The sequence below is a fragment of the Eurosta solidaginis genome, chromosome 3 (genome assembly GCF_040869045.1).
Source record: "Eurosta solidaginis isolate ZX-2024a chromosome 3, ASM4086904v1, whole genome shotgun sequence".
In the NCBI taxonomy this organism is placed as follows: domain Eukaryota; kingdom Metazoa; phylum Arthropoda; class Insecta; order Diptera; family Tephritidae; genus Eurosta; species Eurosta solidaginis.
Window position 1 is genome coordinate 184,941,469 of NC_090321.1, and position 21,011 is coordinate 184,962,479.

The following is a 21,011-nucleotide window of genomic DNA, read 5'->3' on the forward strand; positions in this document are numbered from 1 at the left end:
GAAGTATAAACTTAAAAAAAAAAAAAACTGTATAGTAGGTGTATCTGACACGCAGTGTTTACAACAAATGCGTATAAGCCCACGACGTTTTGTTTGGTGGTGAGTAAAGTGCAAAGTTTGGGTGCAAAGATAAATAATATAGCGACGTACTAGAACGTGGAGGCAACCAAAATGACATGGAAACTGAGAGAGCAGAAGGCATACACTTGAGTCAAAAGGAAACATTTTTTGTTAAATTAATTTAATTAATTATTAAATTTGTGTTATTTAGTTATTTAGTGTGAAATAACTTCAAAAAGTTTAAAAACATTCAAAACTTCAATTATATAAAATATTTTACTGATATTAGAGAAAAATTACAAAGTTTACAAATGGCGATGGTTACTAGGACATGTTTCTGATAATTATTCCACACAAGATTAAAAGGCATATAGAATTAGTATATACCTAAATGGTGAATAAAGTAATAGCAACAGCAGCGAGGCATTCATATGGCTGAGTGGATAAAGGCATCATCTGTATGAGTGTTGGAGATTTCGAGTTCAATACTCAGCTCCAGAAAAGCTAACTGATGAAGAAGTGAAACATTTCCTAGAAACCATCGCCGTTTGTGAACTTTGTAATTTTTCTCTAATATCAATAACAAACCCAATTGTATAAAACAATATGAGCATGTCTCGCTTCCCCAGCGGGTTAGTGGGTCAGAATATACCCGCGGTAGGTATACCTGTCGTAAGAGGCGACTAAAATACCAGATTCAAGGGGTTGTGTATCGCAACCCTTCAGGTTGCCAGCGCAATATATAGCTTCTCCAAACCCCATTGTCAACCTGACCTATCCGCGGCGAATCCTGTTTCACTAACAGACGAGGCTCTGGCGACCCCAAGCTCCTCATGGAAGTTGGGGTGGGGAGGGAAGGATACCTCTCTGAAGTTGGCAAGACAACTTTTACGTGGAAAAAAATTACCTATTGGGAAAATTGCCGTGAATTTGCCGTAATTTATCCGTGAAACAAAAAAATTTGCCGTGGCCATATTTTAGAAAATACAGGGTGGCACGCCAACTTCACGTGAAGTTAGCGTGCCACCCTCGGAAAACCACCTTAGAGACCAGCTAGGAAAATAATTCTTGCACACGAATTTGCCGTAAATTTGCCGTAGGTAAGTGGCATATTATATAATTTCGAAAAAATAAAATTTAACTTTTTTTTATGGTGCACCGCCAACTTCACGTGAAGTTAACGTGCCACTTTTCGAAAACCACCTCAGACACCAGTTAGGAAAATAATTCTTGCACGTGAATTATCCGTGAAACAAAAAAATTTGCCGCGGCCACGTTTTAGAAAATACAGGGTGGCACGCTAACTTCACGTGAAGTTGGCGTGCCACCCTCAGAAAACCACCTTAGAGGCCAGCTAGAAAAATAATTTGTGCACACGAATTTGCCGTAAATTTGCCGTAGATAAGTGGCATATTTTATAAATTCGAAAAAAAAAAATTTCAAATTTTTTTTATGGTGCACCGCCAACTTCACGTGAAGTTAGCGTGCCACCCTGTATTTTCTAAAACGTGGCCGCGGCAAATTTTTTTGTTTCACGGATAATTCACGGCAAATTTACGGCAAATTCACGTGCAAGAATTATTTTCCTAACTGGTGTCTGAGGTGGTTTTCGAAAAGTGGCACGCTAACTTCACGTGAAGTTGGCGGTGCACCATAAAAAAAAGTTAAATTTTATTTTTTCGAAATTATATAATATGCCACTTACCTACGGCAAATTTACGGCAAATTCGTGTGCAAGAATTATTTTCCTAGCTGGTCTCTAAGGTGGTTTTCTGAGGGTGGCACGCTAACTTCACGTGAAGTTGGCGTGCCACCCTGTATTTTCTAAAATATGGCCACGGCAAATTTTTTTGTTTCACGGATAAATTACGGCAAATTCACGGCAATTTTCCCAATAGGTAATTTTTTTCCACGTAAAAGTTGTCTTGCCAACTTCAGAGAGGTGGGAAGGATGGCCTGAAGGTTTAACGTGGTAATATAAATCGTTCCCGAGATGGTCGGGCTAGCACCTTAGTGGTGCTGTGTTACCGGAGCGTACCGGATCTGTATCCGGCAAAGGACCAGCACATCGATAACACTCCCCAAAGCCTTCAGGGAGCAACCTTATCGCTACAACAACAACAACAACAACAACAGCATGTGTCGCTAATTAAATACAGATAATAAAATATGTTACTAAAGTTTTAAATCATTATACAAATTTGGAAACATTTACAAAATTTGGAAATATTGACAAAAAATTTTGAAATATTAAAGACAATTGTTCATTTTTAATAATATTTTAGAATGCTAAAAAAATTTGAAATTTAAACAAAATTTTTAAATTTTTAAGAAATCAAAAAATTTAGAATAATTTACCAAATATGAAAACTATCCAAAGTTTTTAAAATTTTATAAAAACTTAGATATACAAGCAAATAAATTTAGAAATATTAATAAAATACGGTAACTCAAAAAAAAAAATTAACAAAATTTGGTGATTTTAATGAAATTTAAAGAAATTTGGTCATTTTTTGTGTTGTTTTATTAGCCTACTGATTTTTAAGATCACGGGTTCGAAGCGAGCTCAAGGCATAACAATAATTTTTTGTATCATTATTATTGTTATGACGACTTTATCTTAATTGTTTTTTTTTTTTTTTTGAAGAACAGGTTAGATGTTGAAATAATGAAGACAAACCAAACAACCGCGGTGATAGCTGAATTGTTATAGTAGCGGCGCCTTAACGTTGCCGATGAAGCACTTTAGTAGTTCCCGGAATGGATCTATACAACAGCCTTTGGCAGTTGCCTAAAATTTTTTTTCTTCAATTCTAATTTAAAAAAATAAAAACCACTAAGGAAAAAATCGTTATCACAATAATAGTGATACAAAAAATTGTTGGCATTGAGCTCGATTCGAACCCACGATCTTAAAATCTGGTCACTTTAATAATTATTTCAACAAAATATGGAAATGTTTACTAAATTTGTAAATTTTAACCAAAGTCGGAAATTTTTTAGGAAATTTAGAATTATTAACTAAATTTGAGAGTTATAACAATATTTTATAATTGGATTTTGATTGAGATTTTAAATTTTAATGCAATTTAGAAACATTTACAAAGTTTTGTAAATTTAACCAAATTTGGAAATTTTTACAAAATTGGGACATTCTAGCAAATGAGTACATTTTTTACAAATTTTGGAAACGTAACAGAATTTGGTCACGTTAGCAATTGAATACTTTTACAAAACTTGGAAATCTTTGGAAAATCTTGGAATCTTCAAAGATCGGCGAACCTGGATTGATGAATTTTGCACAAGCTGCTAACCTTTGAATTTTTGGGTTTCAAAGATTTTGCAATTCTAACGAACATTTTTGTATTTCTATAAATTGTTTTGCAAAGTAAGAATTTTCATTTTGAAATAAAAAATTTGAGTTCATAAAGTTAACAAAAAAATTACATTTTTATTAACAAAATTCGAAAATTTACCAAAATTTAATTTGAAAATTGTGCAATTTTCATTTTGATTTACTGTAGATCGTAACTGGTTTACAAGTCAAGATTAGGTAGCAACAAAAAATGTATTTCCATTCGAGTATGAAACAAAATAGTAGTAAGAAAAAGCGGATGTGTGCTAGCGTGCATACTTTTGTGCATGTGTTTGTGTGCGCTTGTGTGTATGTGTGTGCATAAGGGCTGCTTTTTAATGCAATGCAACAAAAAAATTACAAAAAAAAAGAATTAGTTATTTGAAAAAAATAGTATTAAATAAAAAATTTCGAAATGTTTTTGCGTTATTAATCGGTAATTAAACAATAATGTAAGTAGCAAAGTAAGTAGGAAGAAAATTTTTTTCTGTAGCAGAAAAATTAATTAGTGATTTGTGAAGTTTGTGTGTACTTTTGTTGCATTTTTGTCGTACAGATTAAGTTGGATAAATTTTATGTATATAGTAAAGAAAAGTGAAACTGTTAACTACTTAGTAGCAGATTTATGCAGTAGCAACTAATAGGGTATTTATGTAGTATGTAGTATTTCAAGTGATGTAGCCTCTTGTCGTACCTGTCCCAAAACTCAATTTTAATAATTCATCTTTATTGCAGAAGTCATCGCTACAACACTTAACTCTATAGACGTTTTGTTTCTCGCGGCTAGTCAGGCATTCAAGCGGTTCACGCTGCAGATCATACTTCTTTTCTAGGCACCTATAATACCATCATATAGCGTTGTTGTTTTACAAATACAACATATGTATTTTATATTGTTATTGGCAAATATTTGTTTAAGGTGTTTGCAAAGAAGTTCAGAAATAAAAAAAATATTAGTACTTACAAAGTATAAATAATTTTAAAAAAAATAGTATTTTAATTAAATTTTTTTTAGTAAAAACACTTCGAGCATCTAAAAAATTGGTTAGTTTGAACTCTGTAAAAGGTAAAAGTGTAACAAAAAAAATATATAAATTGTCAAACTCATTTACGTTTTCTAGTTTTAGTAAATTAAAACAAATGAAATCAAAAAAACGTTTTCAAAACAAGAAACGATGTTAGAAACGCAGAAACGCAGCAGCGTAAATTTGTTTTTGTTTTTTAGTGGGCGCATGGGCAGGCAAACGTTTGTAATATGGTACATAAATAACGGTTTTTGGGGAAAAATAATATAACGGAGATCACAAAACAGGCATTGAATGATTGAATGGAAGAAAATTAGCAACATCAGCCAGTAGAACTTCAATTTTATTAGAAGAATTTCCGGGACAAATGCAGAGCGCAGCAGTTTAGAATTTCGAATTCACTTGACTCAGAAACTCTAAAATCTTTTAACGAAACTTGACTGTTCGAAATCGAGATTGGAAGTTGGACCTTTTTTGCGATTTGGAATAAAAGTTGCATTACATTATGTTTCCTAATTTTATTATTTCCCAACGAGATTTTTTCATTTGTTCTTGATTGTTCCAGCGGGTTAAGAGCCAAGTAAGTATCCCAGGAAGAAAAAAAGCTAGACAGGAGCTAATTACAAGTTGGTTAACAGCAAACTAATTTTCCTGTTTGTTTTTTTTTTTTGTTTTTTTTTTTTTTTTTTGAAAAAAGCTAACTACTTTTGTATGACAATCTCCGAAAAATAGTCAAGGGTGGTTATTTATGGATTACTTGTCAGCTAACTACTAGTCAACTAATTTAAGCCGGAAATTAAGTTAGGTTCTCACCAACTGTTAAACTTAACTGTTCTTACTAAAAACATTTCCAATCTGCGATACATCTCATCGAACTAAAAGCCAACTTAGATGGCTTTATTCTGGATGCATAAAATTAGAACTGAGTATTAGAGATGTTACATTTATTTGCATATTTTTTCGCAAGTTTTTGAGAAACTTTTAAATTTTTAGAAACTATATAAAATACGACATGAAAGATTATATTTTTTTTCTATTTTACAATTTTTTAACAAATTATCTTCTAATTTGGAATTTTGCGGTTTGATTTTTTTTTCAATTTCACAGATACACTAGTTGCTATGGCAACGATGCTAGAATTTACAACCGATAAATAACTCACTTTTTGAAGCTAACTGGAATTGAGATACTCACGGAATTCCATTAGTTAGTTTTAGTATTAGCTATTTGTTTATTTTGTATTAGCTACAAAATTTGTAAAAGCAAGATCTAAAAAATTTTATAAAATTATAATATTTGACAAAACGTGAAAATATGAATAAAGTCTTTGTATAGAATTTGGCAAAATAATTTGAAGGTTTTTATAAAATTCGAAGGCTTTCATAAAGTTTAAACTTCTTAAATTTAGAAAATTTTTAAAATTCAGAAATTTCTTTTAAAAAAGAACATTTTTTGAAAATATAGAAATTTTTATAAAAATTGCAAAATAAAATAAAGATATAAAGTTTAGAGTTTTTACAAAATTTCGAGATTAAAAAATATAAAAACTTAAACAAACCTCGAATTGATTTATTTCGCTGCTTAGTTGTTTCGAGTGTTGATTTTTTTTTTTTTGCAATACATTTTCTAGTTTTTGTTTAAACAAAAAAGGATTAAGAAATTCAAGGTTTTAAATTTTGGTAACTTTAATAAACTACATAATTTATACTAAACTTTAATATTTGTAAATCTAAAAAAAATTTAGAATTTCAATAGATTTTTAAAAAAGCACAAATTGGAAATTTTTTAATTATATTCTTTAAGGAATCAATGTAGTAGTTTTTAAGTAACTCAGTTTATATTTTTTAATTTATTCCTACATTTTTTGTTTACCGTTTGGAAAAACCTTTTGTGCCTAACATTTAATTCTACTTCTGCAAAGCTGCTGCGCACTCGCAAAAAATGGGATTTCTTTATTAAATTTGTTGGTAATATTTTGAACCCTGAATATTAAGCGCACCTTCGTAAGTTTGCTGCGAATTTGTAGCATAATATTTGATAATAGGACGCAAATCTAAATTGCAAAAATCGTTATCCTTGCAACAGCCATGCCCGCCGCTTGAAGCAACTGGACGTGCTGTAGGTCCACCGTTACTGCCGTCATTGCACCAAATAAAACGGCCAGGTGGAAAACTTTGATCCATATCAAGGCACCTGACAAAACGAAAAAAACGCGTGGAAGTAAAAAAAATAAAATAGGTAGAAGTCATTTAGACTTGCACAAAATAAAACTAACAAAAAAAAATATTGATAAAATAAATTTTCAGACTGCGCCAATTATTTATAATTATTGCTAATATTGTTTAAAACTAGATCAAATATTAAAATGTTTACCATATATAAAATTACTATACAGCATAATGCAATAATTAATATGAATGTACGTTTAACAGTACCCAGTAAAAATTTATTGATCATGTAATTTCACTTGCAAAAAAAATTTACTGTTTACTGTAAAAATACATATCATTAATATCACAATTTAGTGTCAATAAAAATTAACATTTATTGCATTTACTGCATAATGCCCATCTATGATAAACCTACATAAACCTAAGGTAAGATATAAATATCTTTGGAAACACGTAAAACTTTACCTGTAACTGAAATTAATTTTGCCTTCTTCCTTGACCACTGATGTAAAGCAATAGCCATCTGTTTCACAAATATAATTGTTATCCTTGCAAACATCGCAATGACATTTCAGCGGTTCTGTATTATACGAGATGAAAGAGGGAAGAAAGGTTAGATTTATTATGACTTCTTGTTGATTATGATGAATTGATAAATCGAAATAAAAATAGTTCACTGGCTTAGCACCCATACACACATACATACATACTATATTTAAAATAAAATAATTAAAAAAAATTTTAAGTTGAACGGTTTTATTGAAAACAATACTTACATGAAGTAGCCATCACAATCTTCATCAATCTAGGGCGTTAATCAAGACAATTAAATAAAAGCCTTGGACGCGTCAAATTTCTAAAAATGTGAGGCGTGGCATAACCTGATTTAGGTTCAGTTGGTCTTATATATGACTATCAATAGAAATTTGACTCGTCCAACGCTTTTATTTAATTGTCTGATCAACGCCCTAGATTGATGAGGAGTGTGATGACTAGTACCTAGGACCTACCTAATTATTTTTTAGCTTTTGGTATTATTGTTACTTCATGTAAGTATTGTTTTCAATAAACCCGTTTAACATTTTTTTTTTTTCAAGTTTTTAGTCTTTATTTAAGTGACTAATATTTCTCATTCTATTTAGTTCATTTAGTGACTCATTATTACAAGGACTCTTTCCTGACAATTTGTTACCATCTAAGTCCCAAATACATAATCCTTCCAAAGACTTTACTCGACTCTGCGCCATGTATGCTTGTTCCTCCTCGAACTCCAAAGCATTTTGATGTCACTTCTACAGGACTGTTTGTAATATGTGTTCCAAATATGAGCCTAATCGGAGCACAAATACGATTTTTTTGAATATCTCGATACCTGCACCACCTAGCGTTGATTTTTTCATAGGTCGCTTTGTATTCATATATGTATTGTACTGCAAATATGAACCAAATCGGATCACAAATACGATTTTTTTTTAATATCTCGATCCTTGCGCCACCTGGCGGCGATTTTTTCTTACTATTGCATTGTCATCGGGTTCTGAACTATATTCCAAGTTTCAAGCTTGTAGCTTATCGGGAAGTTACTTAAATTTCAATTACAAAATTCGTGCCTGCCAGCCAGCCTGTCAAGTCAAGCTAAATAAAACCGTATAATTATGTAGATTTTTGTGATTACACCAGATGGCGCGTCGATTAAAAAAAAAACGTGTATAGCATAACGGAAAATGAAACCGAATGAATATATGCGTCAAGTTTATGTGTGTGCATATGTATTTATGTATGTAGTGCATATATGTACACCCAGCAAAAACTGGCATAAGCGGTGGTAAGCAATAAGGAATATTGTTTTCACTTCTGACAGATAAGGTAAAAATAGTACACGATACGGCTCATAGTAATGCCTTAATTTAGGCTTATCTGTAGTCAAGGTAAACCGGAAAATAAGGTAAACCAAAAAACGGGGGCGGCTACCGTGGTGTGATGGTAGCATGCTCCGCCTATCATGCCGTATGCCCTGGGTTCAACTCCCGGGCAAAGCAACATCAAAATTTTAGAAATAAGATTTTTCAATTAGAAGAAAATTTTTCTAAGCGGGGTCGCCCCTCGGCAGTGTCTGGCAAGCGCTCCGATTATATTTCTGCCATGAAAAGCTCTCAGTGAAAACTCATCTGCCTTGCAGATGCCGTTCGGAGTCGGCATAAAACATGTAGGTCCCGTCCGGCCAATTTGTAGGGAAAAATCAAGAGGAGCACGACGCAAATTGGAAGAGAAGCTCGGCCTTAGATCTCTTCGGAGGTTATCGCGCCTTACATTTATTTTTTTTTTTAAATAAAAAATTAATGTTGCCAAAACTTAAAGGATGCATGGTAAATAGAACCTAGCTCTAGTCGATAAATTTTCGTAATATTTTAATGAAACTGGATTTTCTTTTTATTTTTCTTATAATCAGGTTTTGTACTCGGTGTCTTACCCTAACGCCTTATAAAAGACTGAGTCTTAGTGGGTTATAAGCCTTTTATAAAAGGTCCTAATACAGTAGTACGTTATAATAAGGCGTAATGTAAGTCTTATTTGATTTCGCCCATGAGCTTTATAATAAGTTTAGTATATTCGAATGGCCTATAATTCCTTATGCCTGATGACATAAGCACAGAAAAGTAAGGGGTATTATAAAGAATCCTCAATACAACCAATATTCCGTAAAGACTTAATGTCTGATACCATAAACCTTTTGGCCATATGAAATAAGCCTTATATAAAGTTCACAAGTTTTGCTAAGCATAGTTGTATGTGTTTAGGTGTGCCTTGTTCACAATAAATTACGTAAACAGCTGATTATGTACTGATACTACAGCACAGGTCAAGCTCCTGCCACTAGTTCCGACATTATTGTTGTTGTGAGGGCGTACATCACCATCGAGTACAAAAATATCAGCAAAAACATTCAACACATTGTTTCAGTTATTTTTGCATGAAAATGAAATGGTGTATTAATTTTGTCACGAATCTCAAAATTGTAAGTCGTTAAAGGAAACGAGCCAGGCCCACCAATAAGTATACCTTAATGATTAGGATGAAGAGCTGAGTTGTTTAGCCATGTCCGTCTGTCTGCTTGTATGCAAACTAGTCCGATATTTTTGAGATATCTTGATAAAATTTGGTGAGCGGGTATATTTAGGTGTCCGATTAGACATTTGTCGGAACCGGTCGGATCGGACCACTATTGCATATAGCCCCCATGCAACCGATTTTTCAGAAAAGAGGAGTTTTGTTCAGCCACATTAATGAAACTCCCGTCCTTACTTGCTTTCTTTATTTTTAGGGAAACAACTTAAATTAAGTTATGGTATAAAAAACATGATGTAACCCCAAAAAAATGTTTTCAAAAATATGTGAAACTTTTGTGCAACTTTAAATAGTCTTTATGAATTTTTGCAAAAAAAAATTCTTCCATGCGAAGTGTCTGAAATTTGACTTTTTATGTGGAAGAAAATTTGAAACATTCCGCCGAAAGGAACTGCAAACTTGTTATAAGCTATACTAAAATAATTTGGACTACAAAACTGCATACCGAAAAAGTTTCTTAAATTTTTTTTAAAAATTGAGAAGTTTCATGTAGAATTTACTTTTGGAACATTTGAGTTTTTTCGAAAACGTTTTTAAAATTTTTTTATATAGTTTTTGTTAACGAAAATAAGCAAAAGAGGAAAATACCTAAAAAAATTTGTTAGCTATTTTATGTGCTATTTTTGTATAAACATTTTTTAGGCAATTCACAAGATCTTTTATTGTTTTTTAATGGACGTTGTGGCAGCGCGCTACCCTCAAATAGCCCAATTAAACCGGGCTAATCCTGTTCACGCGATCGATTTATATACATATTGCTCATTTGCTGCAACGTCGTCATAACTCAAAAAACATGACTTTTGAGTTAATAACACATAAACGTACCCAATATCATGATCTATGTTGTATGAAAAAATCTTCGTGATCAGTTAAAAATTTAGCACGTGGTATAAAAATGAAAATATGCCTTTATATGCGCAACATATGGCAGTTAAAATCTTTGAATGGCTCTCCTAGAAAATTGTGTTTTTTGAGTTATGACGACGTTGCAGCAAATGAGCCATATATTTAATCAGTTTTTATTTGTTTTGATGGGTAGCGGTTTGTCAAGCGTCGAGATCTGAAACCGCTTAGCTACAGAAGAGATATCATCAACTAAGCGTAATACTTAAATGAATAGAAAAGAAACAAACGTATTTTACATTAATTATTAAGAGAGGTGAGAACAGTCTTTTATATAGAAAAAATGAGTCCGAGCTATCAAACGTGTTTGAGTGGGAGCTATAATCTTTGCACAAACACCAGAAAGGTTCGGTTAGTTCGTTCCCATAGTTATCCCGAAACAGACCCGAAACATCCTGATAACGACATCGAAATTGTAACGAACACAGGGTTGATCAGTACAGTAATTATCCGAAAATAGCTTTGAAATGATCCCGAAACCGAAACGGTCCAAACTTAATACCAGAATCATTGAAAGAGCATCCTCAAAACGATCTGCCTACGTTCAAAAAATTGCTAAGGCATACTTTATACATATGTCCTATGCACTAAATATCATTGCCCAATGCGAAATAGTTAGAGTTATAAACTGTTACCTGGGGGGGATTCCCGTAACACTTTTTTTTCAAAAGAATATAGCCAGCATATCTTTTCAGGTTATTCCCAAATGAACATTTGGGCTTGAGTCACATTAGAGCTCAAGTTGATAAATAGCATACATTCCCGTAACTCTTTTTTTTCAAAAGAATATAGCCAGCATATCCTTTCAGGTTATTCCCAAATGAACATTTGGGCTTGAGTCACATTAGAGCTCAAGTTGATAAATAGCATACTTCTCAAATCTCAAGCGTTGTTTCTCAGCAGCGTCTCATCTTAAGAATTATAGCGGTCTCAACAAAAACGGCGCATTGTTAATTGAGTCAATAGCTGAACTCGATTGATTTTGTTTGGTTGATTTTCCGAAAGGGTGTTTGGCATCATTTAGACGCAACACGAATGTCTGGAAATGTTATCGCAACAACAACGTCTGAACATTTTCGCATCTAAACAACCAAATTTCCATATTTACTTCTAATATTAATGAAATAGACTTTGGAAAAGCTATACGAAAAGAATGAAAAAAATAAATTCAAAACTTCGAAGGAATTCGTATATTTATTTGTGAACTAGACCACAAATCCAACGAAGTAACGCTCTTGCCAAGTTGTGTTTGGACTGCATGGGAATTCGAGATGCAAGGTTATCTCTTCGCTAACAAAAATCACAATCTCTCATCAAACCAGACCTCATCTACTGCTCGGAATTATAAACTGTGAAGAGAAAAAGTGCATGGTCCGGAGAAATTGCTTATGGCGATAAATAGCATAAAAATATATGTACCTAAAAATATTGTATTTATCTAGCCGGCATTGGTATGAAGAAACAGCTACAATTTCAATTTAAAAATTGTTTATTGATTAAAGTAATAAATCCCTCAGCTTTTTTAGTTTTATATTTTTTAACGCTTTTTTTCTACAACCAAAACACTGTTTTCTATTATCATGTTTATTAGCCTTAGCTAGTTTTTGTTTTGCTTTTTTTCGGACGAAGCTTCATTTCGATTGTTCGTACTTTACTGCAATAGCAGTAGATCTAGAATCTTTCAAAGAGATTCCAAAAATATAATTATTATTACTTGCAGTATGCCTGAATAAAACGACGAAATGAAACTCTGGAAAATATTATAAAATATTATACTACTGGTTAGGAAAACTCGTTTGTATTGTTTCCGCTGGAGACAATCAATTATATGCAGTACAAGTTACACAGAGTGTGTAAAGTTACGGAATTAAAACTTTTTCTCTTCAATTGTCAAAATGACAGTCATCAAAAACTGTCCCAAACTGACTCGCTAGTCATTTTTATCAAAGTCGTTTCAAGAGTAGATAAAAATTTTCCGTTCTTTCACATGCTGTGAAATTATAACTTCGTGGAACGCCCGTTGGCAAACGAAAAAAAAAACTCCAGCATGTCGGCAAATGCAATAACGGTGTGTAATTGCCGCAATTACCGACCATTGATAAGCCGTTATCATGTACATAACAAGGTTTGCGGTCAATTTTTATCTAGTGAAAACCAAGCATTAGTACTTATGTGCTGACAATCTACTGCAATTTTTCCTCAGCTTTATTAGCAACTAATTTATTTACCCCGAACGCTGGTTGTTGTTAATCAAGGAAGGTTATTAGCGACCCTGGGAGGGTTTGTTTATTTATTTTTGTTGGTATTGTTTTCATAAATTGAACCGAACGCATATCATCAATTCGACAAATATACACGTTCTTATTGAATTGAAAACAATTATAACACCAATAGCAAAAACAACAATAGGAGTGGAAACAAAGCATTTTAAATTGAATAATAAATATTTCACACGTACATACCTACAAAATGTTGATATGTATTTACATACAGAGAGAACAATGGTTGGGTCGTTTTATTTAAAAGCGCTCGTTAGTTAATTCTTTGGATTTGAGTAAATAAGTATATAAATGAAATAAATATGCAAAAATTATATAATCTTTATATGGGGTATTCCATCCCATTTCGACCAATTTTGAACCCGACCCCTTTAGAATTGGCTGAAAGTGTTTCTTCTTTTTCTAGCTTACGAAAGACGTTTTTTAGAAGTTTTTCAAATTTTTTCATCCAACTCAAAAAAAGTTATGAATTTTAAAAAAAAAACACCGTTTTTGTTTTCAAAATGCTATAACTTTTTCAAAAATTGACCGTTTGGGATCTTTTTTTTTTAATTTGTTTTTAAATGTACTTTTCGGAAAAAATACAAAAAAAATTTTAAAGTTTTTTTTTCAATTTAATAAAAAAAAAAAATTCTCGGCCCACTCCGGGATTAGTGGGGATGATTGCAGAATTGATTGAAGTTTTTTATGAGAAAAAAACAAAAGGGCGAAATTCGAAAAATCTCAAAAAACTGAAAAATTACAAAAAAAAAACTTTAAACATTTTTTTGAATTTTTTCCGAAAAGTACATTTAAAAACAAATTTTTTCAAAAAAAAAAAGATCCCAAACGGTCAATTTTTGAAAAAGTTATAGCATTTTGAAAACAAAAACGGTGTTTTTTTTAAATTCATAACTTTTTTTGAGTTGGATGAAAAAATTTGAAAAACTTCTGAAAACGTCTTTCGTAAGCTAGAAAAAGAAGAAAAACTTTTAGCCAATTCTAAAGGGGTCGGGTTCAAAATTGGTCGAAATGGGATGAAATACCCCATATGTATCAGTGGCTGAGAGGTATACGGTTGTAACTCCACTTTTTGGCCAAATGGAGCTAATACAATGAAAGAAATGGTGCTAGTAAAATCAACAAATCGTTTCTATTGTTCTTGACTTAACGGAGATTCGGTGAGATTGATCGAATTACGGTTATTTCGACCGAGTTCTTTGTCAAACGAACAAATTAGTTTAGTCATTTCAACAGAACAGAAATTGTCGCTCTTAAGTTAACAAAGTTCTGTAAATTGACAGATTCTTGGTCAATCTAACTGATTTTTCTGTTAACACCACTGATCTTACAGGTCATTTCAACGCCGATCAACTGTCAATACATGAGCAAATTTCAAAGAGAATTTCACGCTCACTGCGCTCTCTACTTTGTACTTATGACGATGGTGCCACTTGTTAAAAAAACACCAAAATAAGAAAACCATCAAATTGAAAAAAACACACAAAATGGGAAAACAATAAAAAACTAGTTTTTCAGTTATCAATATAAAACGAAAAAAAAAAAACTTTTTTGAATTTACTGTGCAAAAAAGTATGAGATACCGGGACACTTATTTATCGGGTACAATTTTGCAACTTCTCGTCCAAGTGAAATGCAAAATTGCGCCCTCTTGTTGCAAAAGTTTTGCTAGAACGAACAGGATTTTTTCAAAGTTAGTAACATTTTGTTCAAGTTTTTATGAATTTTCACTCACGTGAACGAATCTAATAAGATAATAAAAAAAACATCCTTTTTTAATGTTGCTGTTTCCGACAAAATAAAAGTTTGAGTTGTTTTGGAATCATTTCAACTTAAAAGTGTTACGAAATTTAAACTTGCCGAATTACATGTAAAGTTACTCCAGTGGTGAATTACCTTCCTGCGATTTGATTCTTTAATTTTCTTTAACTTACAAGTTCTATATTTAAAATATTATGTCAAACATTTATACTAAAAGTTTTGTTCGAAACAATCAAGTGTGGCAACTACATGCGAGAGAAGAAATTGAGAATGAGCTCAGCTGCAACTGAAAGAATTGAGAATCAGTTTTGTGACTACTATTTTCATTTCTATTTGCAAAGCGAAGTTCAAAACTATAAATTAAAAAAATTATAAAATATAAAATTTTGTGAAAGTGCGCTTAATAAAACAAAATAATAAAGTGTATAATGTTTAATATGTGCCAGCATATTTGATGTAAGCGTAATTGACGTTCGGTTAGTAAGTGCCACCGTGGTGTGATGGGTAGCGTGCTCCGCCTGCCACACCGTATGCCCTGGGTTCGCACCCCGGGCAAAGCAACATCAAAACTTTATAAATAAGGTTTCTCAATTAAAAAAAAATTTTCTAAGCTGGGTCGCACCTCGACAGTGTTTGGCAAGCGCTCAGAGTGTATTTCTGCCATGAAAAGCTCTCAGTGAAAACTCATCTGCCTTGCAGATGCCATTCGGAGTCGGCATAAAACATGTAGGTCCCGTCCGGCCAATTTGTAGGGAAAATCAAGAGGAGCATGACGCAAATTGGAAGAGAAGCTCGGCCTCAGATCTCTTCGGAGGTTATCGCGCCTAACATTTATTTATTTATTTATGTATATGGCAAATTAGGTACTTTCGTACATTTGACTACTAAAATGGTCAATTACGAATCAACGATTTGTGCGCAGTTGATTCAACATCTTGTTGTGATGGATAAAAATTAACAGAAATTTCGGTTGAATTGACCCGTCTTTTTCTTTCAGTGTACTGTTTTCTCGAGCTTCTAAAAATATCGTCACTCAGATATTGTTGGTTGCCTATACATTTAAACATGAAAATGTCTATCTCCATTTATCATTGAGGTAAAAACTTACTCGTTTTTGCACTAATATGAACTTTTGCTCTCAGCTACAGATATGGGATATTCTTCTTCAAAACGGCATACCCAAATTGACTCCGTTTGCACGTACTTAACATAATTAATTTCACAGGTATCGGAGAGTTCTTAATTTTAATTTTCTTTCTTCCTATATACATATAATCTGCCAAAGTTTGAGGTTTTCATCATCCACGCAAATCATATTTATGTTCATTCAGGTATCGAAACAGTTATGTTTCATTGTAAAACATTATAATTGACTTTAATTTTGCTCGAAAAATAATACTTGTTTTTTTCAATTTCGGACAAAATCAATAATTAATAATTGAAAAAAAAAAAAAAAAAACAAGTAAGAAATTCTGAATTCGGGTAACACCGAACATTACATACCCAGCTGTGCACTTGAAATGCTGTTGTCGTTTGCTTTGTGTGGTTAAAGGCGGTGGCACAATGACATTTTTCATATAGATGCGTTTAACACAAGCTTATGCATTCCAATAACATCGCCACAGTCAACCAAGGTGTTGCGTTTGTAAATATGAAGGAACTTCAGACTTGGCAATTGAAGTTTATTACGCCTTGCCCACTCACATACGAAATTTCGCGAAGCACTGTTGTAAACATTCTCCCTATACAACAAAAATACTTGCTAATATATTTTGTGTCGTATTCGATTGTTATATTTCAGTTTTTAATTGTGAAAAATGTTAGAAAATTTACCAACCAGTGGGAAAAATAATTTCACTTGCGAAGTGTGCCAACACCCTTAGCCAAAGCAAATGTCAAATTCTTCTTCTTATGATTTGCTTGGAACAGAATTGGGGAGTTGGCTACTTTTCAATATCACATGGCGCTAGTGTCGCTCATTCTACCATTCTCCATAAAAATACATGTAATCTACTCATTATGCATAAGCATGTGTTAAACTCATCTATATGAAAAACTGCTTATGTGTCGGAGCTGTAATAGTGTCATAAGGCTGCGCAATAATACATACTGGTGCTATTCTGAACTCATGTTTGTTCAAAAGAAGCAAAAAGGATACAGAGGCAACCACTAATGAACTTGAGCGGGTAAAAATGCAGTTTTCCTTCACATATGGGGATTTCCCTACAAAACCTGTTTATTTTAAAATAATGATATAACAGAACAATAGACATAAAAACACCAGTTCCATTGTACTGAAAATCGTTATTGCCCGTTTGTTGTAGCTATGAAAAAATGTTTATGCCAAATTTCGTTCGGATTGGAAGATTTTTGTTCGACTTATGGCATAATTTGGAAAGAGTAACAAAAAAGGAGCGGGTCACGCCCATTTTCAAAATTTGTTTAAGTTTTGTTCTTAGCTCAAACATCGTACTACTGAGGTAGAATATCAGTCAAATGTAGTTAAATAGCATAGAGTCTTTGCAAACTTTGTTAACCTTAGACCTTTATTGAAAGAGGGCGTGGTCTTTAACCGGTTTTGATAATCTTCACTCAGTCTATATAGTTTGGCAAGGATAGTGTCTATGGCAAATTTCAATGTTACATATATCTTTAACGGCTTTTGATTTACGGCTTCTTAAACTTCCAAATTTTCTTCATATAAATGTGGGCGATGCCACGTCCATATTCAAAAAATTTTTGGAATTTATGTTTTACGTAATAAAAGCAATCCATTTAGTTATAGCATTTTGAAAACAAAAACGGTGTTTTTTTAAAAATTCATAACTTTTTTTGAGTTGGATGAAAAAATTTGAAAAACTTCTGAAAAACGTATTTCGTAAGCTAGAAAAAGAAGAAAAACTTTCAGCCAGTTCTAAAGGGGTCGGGTTCAAAATTGGTCGAAATGGGATGGAATACCCCATATATATACTATATATACCACCATATATATACTATATATACCACCGATCTTCACCGAGAGTGACCAGATTCCTAGTGGCTAATAATAGCCTACCTTTATGTTTTCGAGGATGCTGAATCCGAATCTGAAATTTATTGTATCCTAAAATTGGGGGAACATTGTCAAAATCGACAATTACGTTAAAAATAAGTAAAATTATTGTTCATGATTTTTGTGTTCAACTCCCTGTCACTCAGCCAATTATGAATATTTTTCATGATGTGAAGTGGTTTTTGTCTTTAGGTAAAAAAAAAAAAAAATTTACAGTCCCTACAACAAACAATAATTTCTCACCTATACACACTATAGCAGAAATGGAACAAGTGTTTGAAACATTAGAAACTGAGAATGAAAAAGAAATAGCAAGGAACAAATTGTGCAGCAGGATTCTTCAATTTAGGCGCAACATTAAACATAATTCCGTAGAGAAATTTGTACTAGAGACTTACAAAAAAACAAAAGCTTTTCTAAAACTTCACAAAGATGACATAATCGTAACAGACGCGGACAAGGGGAACAAAACAGTCGTTCTATATAAAGCGGACTACAACACGAAAATTGAAAAACTACTAGGAGACAAGAATACCTATTAAGCGATAAGAGCCGACCCAACATCCACACTTCAAAGGAAAAACAACAATATAATACTCGAGCTATTCAAAGGAAAACACATTAGCCTAAAAGATAAACAACAATTAACTAGCACAGCAGCTACAGCACCTCGTTTATATGGACTGCCAAAAATCCATAAGCCAGAATGTCCCTTGCGTCCGATTGTCTCGTCTATCAATGTTTCATGTTATCACTTGTCCAAATACATAGGAACAATTCTCAAGTCGTTGATTTCCACCGAATATAACATTAAAGACTCGTTTGAGTTAAAAGAAAGACTGCAAAATTTAACTATACGTGATGATGAATTGTTAGTGTCGTTTGATGTCGTCTCGTTATTCACTAATATACCAACAAATATGGCCTCCAAAATAATAATGCAAAAATGGGTGAAATAAAGGAAAATACGAATATACCTAAGAGCAAGTTTCACAATATTTTAGAGTTCTGCTTAAAAGACAACAATTACTTCGTGCACAACAACAACATATATACACAAACATATGGAATGCCTATGGGCAACCCCCTTTCCCCAACCATTGCCGATATAATAATGGACGACGCGCTTTCACACACTTTTATTGAATTACAAAAACAACACAACATACAAATAAACTTCCTAGTCAAATATGTAGATGATTTTTTCGCCATCATCCCAAGAAAATACACAAATACAATAATAGATGTTTTAAATAAATACCATAATCTACTAAAGTTAACGATCGACAAAGAAGAAAACAACAACATCCCCTTTCTAGACACACGTATACACAGGCTCAATAATAAACTAATATTGGATTGGTACTCGAAACCAACCTCTTCTGGGCGCCTCATAAACTTTATACAACAACTAGACAAAATACTATCTATCAGCCATCAAAGTTTTCATAACGCAAATATTAGGAAAATTAAATTGACGCTTAAAAAGAATAATTATCCGGACCATATCATATCAAATTTAATATATCAGAAACAAATGGAAATAGAAAATATAACCCAAAAAACACAGTCTTCAGATACAAATAACCAGACAAAGCGATTCTTCAGTGTCACTTACATTCCTAGGCTCACAGAAAATTTCACACATGACTTGACAAAAACATCAAACACAAACACTAAACTAGCATACAGGTCGAACTGCACTTTGGCAACGTGCTTTACAAAAACAAAAACACCCATAGATCTCCAACAACGTAGCAATGTAGTTTACGAAATTAAATGTAAAGGGAATGAAGAAGATAGCTGCAATAAGGTGTATATTGGGACAACAAAGCGGGCGCTCGGCACGCGGGTAGCTGAGCACGAATCCGATATACGTAAACAAAAACAAAGCACAGCTTTAGCACAGCTTTGGCACAGCATGCAATAGAAAATAAACACACAGCTGATTTTGAAAACATAAAAATAATAGACACCGAAAGGAGAGAAAAAGCGCGTTACACCTTAGAAAGCCTAAGAATTTTGCAAAAAAGAGGAAACACAATAAACAAAAAAGAAGATACAGACAATATCGCCGCCGCGTACCTATTATGTTTGTAATTTAGTTTTTAGTATGACAAGTTTACCGCATGTAGGTGGTATCGATTTTTCCATTCAATTAACTTTACACAATATTTTAATATTAAAATGTTTTTAAATGTTTAAATGTTTTAGTGAAAATTATGTGTTTTGTTTAATTCCAATTTTGTAAGTAAGAAAATACTTCTTGTACAAACAATATTTAATTGCAATATTTTAAATTTTAATTCTATATGCATCTGATTGTGTTCTTCGTTGTTTTTTGTTTTATTAAATAAATACAGTCACGCTCCTGAAGATGCCAAGGAAAATTGGCGAAACGTCGAGCTGAAAGGTGGAATCTTTGTTTTATTTGCACCCAACCCAATAGATCTGTCTAGCTTAAAATACACATCAATAAAAAATATTTTTCTTTGAAAATTGTATCGCATATTTATGAACATATTCGTAAACTAGTAAACTCTAAAGCATTTTCCGATTAGTAGGGAAATTTTGGAAAAAAAATTATCTGCTAATCCGACTCGGCGCATACTTTTGCAAAAGTTGTGTGACAAAGTTTTTAATTTTCAATATCTAAATATGCAGTCTCAAAGAGTGATATATATAGAATAGGGTGTCCCTTATATGAACGAAATATTTCGTTTTGCAATTATCAAAACGCATACCCTCTAATTCGGTTCAGTATACAAACCTCTGCTTAAATAACAAATTTTAACTTTCCACGTAAACTTTAACCCGTGCCGACAGGGCCTCAAAAATAGCAGTTTCTTTCTTCATCTAGTAGCTAGATCAACGAAAATGTTCATTGCTTTGTTTAATAATAGAAATTTATATTAAAGATTGTTTAATTTAAATATTGTTAATAGGATTACTCAGAACATTTTCTTTTTAAAGTCTGTTTTTTACAATCTGGATACATATCTCTATGTTCTTGCACACAGCGTAAAAGGAACTGCTTTTGTTCTTCTTCTGCGGTTATCAAACCATGAAAGTCTTGCATAAGTTTAACACCTCTTTCAGCTGTGTCATTAACTGCTTTTAAGCACAAAATCTTCTTTTTTGCTTCTATATAGGCCACGTTTTCTTCCCACGAAGATATATTTTCCTGAAGGAAACTGCAGTCAACTTTTAGCCTCGAAAATATATTTTTGCTTCTAATAGTGATGAAATCACTCAAAGATTTTTCTAAAACAAGAACAA

General features: G+C 32.6%; 1 protein-coding gene across 3 annotated transcripts in view; it reads right to left on the reverse strand.

Annotated features, from left to right (window-relative positions):
• Positions 1–7,873, reverse strand: part of babo (TGF-beta receptor type-1 babo) — a 103,946-nt gene extending 96,073 nt beyond the window's left edge. Inside the window, exons 1-3 of one of the 3 annotated variants that reach the window (XM_067774245.1) lie at positions 7,804–7,873; positions 7,077–7,191; positions 4,110–4,252 (exon numbers count right to left, since the gene is read on the reverse strand). In XM_067774245.1, coding sequence (XP_067630346.1) covers positions 4,110–4,252; positions 7,077–7,191; positions 7,804–7,858 — 313 coding nt within the window. In that variant the 5' untranslated portion in view covers positions 7,859–7,873. Of the gene's footprint in view, positions 1–4,109; positions 4,253–6,439; positions 6,634–7,076; positions 7,192–7,803 lie in introns of all 3 variants that reach the window. The other 2 variants (XM_067774244.1, XM_067774246.1) reach the window with 2 other exon arrangements.
• Positions 7,874–21,011: the final 13,138 nt, after the last annotated feature.